Source organism: Atta cephalotes (assembly GCF_000143395.1).
Source record: "Atta cephalotes unplaced genomic scaffold scaffold00050, whole genome shotgun sequence".
Lineage (NCBI taxonomy): Eukaryota > Metazoa > Arthropoda > Insecta > Hymenoptera > Formicidae > Atta > Atta cephalotes.
Window position 1 is genome coordinate 578,058 of NW_012130114.1, and position 8,424 is coordinate 586,481.

The 8,424-nt window shown below is 31.6% G+C and overlaps 1 protein-coding gene across 1 annotated transcript in view; it reads right to left on the minus strand.

The window, feature by feature from the left end:
- Positions 1 to 438: 438 nt before the first annotated feature.
- LOC105622924 (protein FAM122A) overlaps positions 439 to 8,424 on the minus strand; it is a 27,182-nt gene continuing 19,196 nt past the window's right edge. Inside the window, exons 2-5 of the mRNA XM_012204333.1 lie at positions 3,797 to 3,860; positions 1,246 to 1,631; positions 951 to 1,094; positions 439 to 667 (exon numbers count right to left, since the gene is read on the minus strand). Of these exons, the coding sequence (XP_012059723.1) occupies positions 439 to 667; positions 951 to 1,094; positions 1,246 to 1,631; positions 3,797 to 3,860 (823 nt within the window). The remainder of the gene's footprint in view (positions 668 to 950; positions 1,095 to 1,245; positions 1,632 to 3,796; positions 3,861 to 8,424) is intronic.

Consider the following 8,424-nt stretch of genomic DNA (forward strand, 5'->3'; position numbering starts at 1 on the left):
TAATCGATATATACAGAATCATTGTGTAGCTAATTAATCAAAGATAAAAAGAGGAAATAAATCATTCCAGTCATAGATATGGAACGATACGGAGGCATGTAAAGCGTTTTTTCACCGATATATGTGGCTAGCATTTAATTAAAGGGAAAGAACACTATTGGCGCTACGCTTACTCGTACATCGAAAAAGTATTAGAGATGCACATTTAGAAATGCTTCTCTTCTAAACTTATGTCGTACTTGCACTAAAAGTTCCAAAAAGTTCATGTCACACTACTGTTCTTTGTCTACGAACGATAAGACTAACAACAAGAATATGCTCGCGATTTTTGGATTCATGCGTGATACAAATACTTTCTCCTTTACATCGATATGCCGAGAAGAATTAATATGACACGTCGAATCTCCAAGCTCTCGCGTGTCCCACAATCTCTCTTGTTCATCTGTGATTATCCTGACTGATCTGATCGGCACGTATTTGATCCATTAATTTGCTTTGATTGCTCACATCTGATAAAGACTCGCTATCGCTATTCGGATTTACACGAACTGGTGATGGACTATCCACCGGTCGGAAAGAGAAACTAGGTGAATCCGCGCTCGATAACGATTCGGGTGTGCCCACGGAACTGATAGTTCCAGGAAGTGGGCTGGACAGAGCATCCAATCTGCGAAGATATTATTGAATTAAAGAAACTATATTATAGAGATACACACATATTAAATTTATTTTTTATTCCTGCAGTGAAATAAATACATGTTTGTTTCACTTTTACTTAACGCTGTGCGCACCAGTTTCAAAAAATGCAGGAATAAAAAACAGATCTATGATTGTTTCTTTTATACTTTTAAAAGAATTATTACTTTGATAATTTTATTTAAGTATATACTTAAGTATAATATATATAGAGTATAATATATATAGAGAATTATTGTAAAAATATACGCAACCTGGATGCAACTGATGTTAATAAACCAGAAGTGCGTTTTACCGGTGGTTGTAAACTGTGATCCATTCCAGTCTCGTCTAATTCGAATTTTCTTTTGACTGGCCCTAAACAGCTCGGCCTTATCGCGATAGGACTCAAACTGCGCCTGTATTTCATGAAATATTAGTAGAAAATAATAAACAATGAAAAAAATAATATAAACTGCATTAATCACTTTTTTTTTTAAATATGACCATACATAAATTTTATGCAACAACTTCAGACGAGATAAATATTATGTTCTGAACAAGCTTTACCTCGTAGCAAATGCCTTTCTAGTAGGACTAGGAGACAAATTATTCTTCCAGATGTGAATTCCAGGAGAGTAACACTGTCTTTGATTAAATCCAGATCTTGTAGGGGAAGGTGAAGAACACAGCGGTGAACCGGTGATAGACAGATTTAAACTTAGAGGATCCAATGGCCTCTTCGGTCGTTCTATTTTGTTAAGCTGCGTGGGAGACTCTGAATCTTTGAATGATAATCCTTCCGCCTCCAAAGTGAGATCCTCCCATGATTGCGATATCTGCATGGCACTATGAATTTCCTTCTCGTGTGCTGCCTCCCGGCCAGCGACATCCACGCATTCTTCCTGTCTTAACTGACTCACGCGTGGTGTCAATCTAGGAACATTACCAGGGCTCTAAAAGTAAAAAAAAGTAGATCAAATTAAACAAATGAAAAATGAGCCAACACTGGTTGTTTTTGTGTAATAATTTAATAAATTATATTTATTATATAAAATAACGAATTTACAAGACTTTCAACCCCTAATTTGAATCCTCTTCGGTACAAAAATATAATAAACATTACAAAATTAGAGGATAAGATGCTTTTTCACTGACAGATATTGTAAAGCTATTGTTCACATATAAAAAGTCAAATGTATAATGTTTTTAATATTTGATAGTATATGTAAGCGGTGAGTGTTGAATATTAAGCTAAAATATTTAGAAATAAACTATTGTAGTTAAAATATAAGATAAACTTCGACATTAATAAAGTAATAGCAAGACAATAATGCACACAATTAAATTAAGATATATATACTGTATGATATACTGTAAGCTTATGAAAGATTTTCAGACAATTATGTTTATACATATATACGAGATAATAGATGAAATATAAAAACAATCAAAAATTTGTGTAAATAAATCGTCCACAACGGATTCAACAAGTCTGCGTGATTTTACAAATTTAAACCTCTCTTTTGTCTTTGAATAAAAATCATTTCTGAAATCAATCTTTTATTAAGAAATTTTTCTTTATCCAAAATTTGCTGGCTCTTTGTATTATGACTTATTTACAAATTGTTCTCAATTGTTTCTATATTTTATCTATTATTATGTATACAAGGTATTCGGAAAATTACCCGCAATACTTCGGGAAGTGATTCGGGATCTAAAAAGACGAAAAAAAAGCTATATAAATATAGATTTGGAAATAGTTTCCGAGATATAATCACTTTTATGTTTAAAAAATTGTAATTTATTTTTCATAAACACAATCATAATTTATTATAGTGTTTTAACATAAATAACTACATTTCGGACTATTTTGACATTAACCAGGATGCACCATGCGGAGGCATAGTCCGCTTGGCATACCTTTAGTGAAGTAAAAAATATTTTTAAATAAAAAAAATAAAAAAGAAGACCAAACGGACTATGCCTCCACGGTGTATTCTGGATAACGCTAAAATAGTCTGAAATGTATTTTTATTTATGTTATTTATGTTAAAACTATAAAATAAATTATGATTGTGATTATGAAAAATAAATTATAATTTTTTTAACATAAAAGTGTTTATAACTTAGAAATGACTTATTTCCGGATCTATGTTTATATAGCTTTTTTTCCTTCTTTTTGGATCTCGAATTACTTTCTGAAGTATTGCAGGCGATTTTTCAGACACCCTGTATATAAACGTAGTCAGTGTCTGACCATCTCTCACAAGCTTACAGTATGTCATACAGCACATATCTTGATTTAATTATGCGCATTATTATTTTGTCAGTAATACGTTTTGCTTTATTAATATGTAAGTCAAGATTTAAACTTATATTTTGATTACAATAATTTAATGTTTCTAATATTTTAGTTCATTATTCTATCGCTTAAGTATTCTGCCAAATATTCAAGACGTTGACATTTGATGACTTTTGATATATGAATAATAAATAGCTTAACAATACCTATCAGTGACAAAGCCTTATATTCTAATGTTTATTATATTTCTGTAATGAAGAGGATCCAAATTAGGGATCGAAATGTCTTGTAACTTTTCATTATTTAAATATAATTTATTATACAAGAATAATCAGTGTCGGCTCACTGGCCGACATTAGCTTTTCATTTGTTTAATTTGATTTATTTCATTGAAGCCTTTGTATCTTATATAGTTTTTAATAAAAAAAAACCTTAGGATAGAGATAAAACACAGTGGGAGTTTTCCAATAAGCGACACTGTGTAAGATAGTAATCATTTCATCTTTATTCAACATTGGCAAACAGCAAGGATGTAATGATTCACTGTGTTACATTATATCATCTGTTATGTTTCTTGTTGGAAAGCTCCCAGTATCAGTCAAATAAGTTGATCAAAGAATTATAGCGTTATAAAATAAAATATTACATTTTTTCTAACCTATTATAAATTTAATTTTTTGTTTATTTAAAATAGAAAATAATTACATTTCGAATTTTACTACTAGAATAACAGAGAAACTTAGATAATATTTAACCAATATTGAGCTGAGTAATAAATAATACAAAGTAAGAGAGAAATAGGTAACATGATCTTACACTGGTACTAAAACGTCGTAGACGAGTTGAATTTGCAAATATATTATAGGTTGACACAGCGTCCCTGCAAGTGATAAAATAAGAAATGTTTAAAGACAATTAAGCACAGTTGCAAATATTAGAAAACATTTTTAATAAACTTATCAATAAATGTTCTCTCAATGACTTTAAAAGAATTCAGATCTTCATTACAACAAAAATACATTTGCATGAACATTTGCAATGTAAGATAAAAATTAAAGTTAACAATAAGTTAACAATAAGTTAAACTAGACCATTACGAACAATATAAATAAGTAAAGAAGCGCCAAATAAAGATCAAGGCTGTAAATCTTGGTATTTAATAATACTTCTATATAAATTGAATTAAAAAAAAATATCTTTAATTACATAAATGAGCCGATTACTATTAGATTTGAAACGTTATCATAAACTGAAGCTAAAATAATATCACAAATTAAATTCGTTAATTTAATAATAATGTTAATAATCTTAAGACACTGACAAAGAATTTATTGCGAAAAATATTACTTCAGTCAAAGGTTTCGAATTTCCTGACTGTGGGCATTTTCCAGTGTAACATAGTGAATCATTACATCCTTGTTGTTTGCCAACATTGGATAAAAATGAAATAATTCATTATGTTATACACTGTGCCCTTGTTGAAAAACGCCTTATCTGAGGCAGATACCTTTCCCAATTTAACCAATGTTGAAATATTTATAATAATCAGTATACAGTGGAACTTCTATAACTTCTACTACGCGGGGTTGTGAGAAGTTAGGGAGGTTATCCCCATTTTTACATTAGGGATAGAGTATTAAAAAGAAATAGCATGTATTGCACATAGAGTGAGAATGCAGACGCTAACGCAACATGACCTATTTTAACACTGAAAATGTTTATGCATGACGTCGTGTACATATGTGGAAGGGGAATGAAAAAGTTACAGAATACTATAGTTAGGAAAATTTCATTGTATATTGATGGAGAATATGTTGAGGGATGAACGCGTATGAATAATAAATGAAACTTTAAAGTCACTTATAATTAGTTACGACTGTAACTAACAGAACTGTATCTTTCACAACATATTCATATGTTATTACTTTAAAACAATTACAAATTAAAATAATATGAATGGTTTTGAGCTCTAAAAATATAAATGACATTATATTAGGAGTACAAATAAGTTTCCGCCGTTTGCAAAAGACGGCGCTACTAATAAACTTATAGTTAAAATTATTTGATGTAAAACGACATATCGTAAAATTGGACATCTGGCAATACCATAACCTTGAAATATTAGCGATTTTGTATCATCATATATTTTTTTTTGTACGAAAATGTCGAGTTTTGAGTCGAATAAGCGTCATTTGCGGGAACTTTTGATTTACTTCTTTAATTTGAAGAAATCTGCAGCTGAGGCTCATAGATTGCTTGTAGAAGCATATGGTGATGCTGCCTTAAGTGAGAGAAGTTGTCGTGAGTGGTTTTAAAAGTTTAAGAACGAATTTGATGTCGAAGACAAAGAACGTAGCGGAAGGCCAAAAGTGTACGAAGACGCGGAATTGGAATTATTGGATGAAGATTCGTGCCAAATGCAAAAAGAACTTGCACTTACATTAGGAATGATTCAACAAACAATTTCATATCGTTTGAAATCATTGGGAATGATTCAAAAGCAAGGGAATTGGGTTCCATACGAACTGAAACCGAGAAACGTTGAACGCCGATTTTTCACATGTGAAGTGCTGCTTGCCAGGCATAAAAGGTTTTTGCATCGTATAATCACTGGTGATGAAAAATGGATCCAATACGATAACCTAAAGAAGAGGAAATCATGGGGACCACCTTCAACCATGCTTCAACATCGATAGCCAAGCCGAATATTCATGGAAAAAAAACTCATGTTGTGTATTTGGTGGGATCAGCTTAGTGTCGTGTATTATGAGTTGCTCAAACCGAACGAGATCTGGGGGAGGATTACTGAGGCTCTCTACCGAACATAATTGATGAGATTGAGCACTCAAGGAAAAACGCGCCCACTCCAGGCATGACAAAATTATTCTCCTGCATGATAATGCTCGACATGTTGCGGTCAAAACCTACTTAGAAATACTCAAATGGGAAGTTCTATTCCATCCGCCGTATTCTTCAGACATTGCTCTTTCCGACTATCATATTGTTCCGATCGATGACGCATGGCCTGTGTGAGCAGCACTTTACATCATATGAAGATACCAAAAATTGTATCGATGATTGGATAGCCTCAAAAGATGAAGCATTCTTCTGACGAGGTATCCACATGCTACCAGAAAGATGGGAAAAAGTAGTGGCTAGCGATGGCCATTACTTTGAATAAAACATTATGTACCTTTCACAATAAATGCTTAATTTTTGATAAAAAAACGGCGGAAATTTATTTGTACTCCCAATAATAATCCCAATAAGATTCGATATTTGATGTATTCGTGTGTATAAGTAAAATTATTAATTAATGGCGAATTCGGAAGAACTAGTATGCACTGATGCATATTAAAGCTGTTGTACACTGATTTAATTTGAGTATAAAAGTGAAATATTTAATAAGTATAGAAGTGCAAATATTTCGAATTATAAAATACATATTTTACCTAATAGTACAATAAAATGTATCGAGTATTTCAGGATTTAATCGATTTCTATGTTTATGTATAAACATATCTTTACGTTATTTTGTATACGATGGCTTTAATGTGCACTAGTGCGTACTGAGTGCGCCCAATCGAATTCGCTATAAATAAGGACAGAAATGTAGAAGTTTCGATTCTTTTCGAACATCTTTTTCAATAATTTTCAATTTTCAATACATAATTATTATAATAGTTATATAGCTATACAGGGTCGAATAATATGTAAAAGCGGATATGATGTGATTCAAAATATATAGAATAAAATTTTTCGATTTTCTGCTTAGTTTTCCAGAAAATCGAGTTTGCAAACATATGCTGTTACGGCTAAGCTAAGGTTCGTCAGACGCGTATAGTGTTCCTAAACAATGCTCTACGATCTATGATGTCGAACCATGATGAAAGGGATAACATGATTGGACAGTGTCTCTCTCTAAATCTCTGTCCTCTCTGTCTACTGTACTGTTCATACTGTACTGTTCATAAGGTTCAAGGGCTACAAAAACTTCTGAAACGCGAAACATGGAATGGTATTCATTTTGTGAATGATTTTCAGTTTGTTTTTATTTTAAAATTGTCTTAAATATAATGTCGTAAGTCAATCCCAAAACTGTTTTAACATCTTAAGACATTATATTTAAGACAGTTTTAAAATAAAAACGGGCTATAAGTACCATCTACATTTAGCGTTTCACAGTTGTAGCCCTTGAATTTTATGAACAATCCATGGACAGAGAGAGCAGAAATTAATATTCGGCAGACCGCACTAGTGCGCACTGAATGTGAACTTTTTCAGTGCTACACATTCGGCTTGTGCACACTGTTTCAATGCGTTAAGATTGTCATATTCGGCAAATGAAAACTGAGCCAGTATAGTGCTGAATTTATATTCGAATCAATCGAATGAACCGAACGAGTTCAAGAAATATTGCACTAACATTTGGCATAGCACTAAAGTGGTTCTGCACTTTAGCACCATGTCAGGGCAGCATACAGTAGCGCAACTCTCCTGATTTTATGTGTATATCTCTAAAATGAAGTGTGTATGCGCAAAATAAGTTGCCTAGTAACGCCACCTAAACTTCTGTCTCACTTCTTTCTTTTTCCATTCTCTCTTTCAGGGCCATTTAAATGTTCGAGCTGAAATACGGATCAGAGAAAGAGATAGAAGAAAATAAAATTATGATTAGTTTAGTTTAATTAGTTTAATTTAGTTTATTGCGAAGCTTTATGAGAAAGACTATATGTTAACATATAGTCTAAGACTATATGTTAACAGAGTAATAGACATAAAATATGATACAATAGACTATAGACATAACATAAAATAAAATACAATAGTCATTAATAGCTTGCAAATGGTTAGATATCAGCAAAATTGCTGTTACAAAGCCCACCAGCAACAAAAGTGAAAATAAAACAACAATGCAATGAGAGGTGAACCATTAACTGAAATCATACACACATATTTACATTCACGCACATACACACACACACAGGCATACCTACAAACACACCAATTTCGTCAATCTTGTTTAAATATTGAGTGATACGTATAATTGCTGGATTCTAACTAGAAATCTGCGTTTTATGTGGTGCAATTCTAATAATTTACTAAAACGCAAACGATTTAGCAAAAAAACAAGCATCGTATGCTACAGTCGTTAATTAAAATATTTTAGTATAATATTTGTATCATACAACGTTTATATAATTTTATATTTTCTTATTTTTGTATATTTTTTATTTTGCAATGCATTACAATTATAAATCTATTTCTTTTAGTTTTATTTAGATTATATATATATATATATATATATATATATATATATTACTTGTATGTACAACCTATAGAGACTAGAGAGAGAGAGAGAGAGAGAGAGAGAGAGAGAGAGAGAGAGAGAGAGTAAGTAAAGTAAAAGAAAGTAACGACGTAAGAAGAAAGTAAACGTTAAA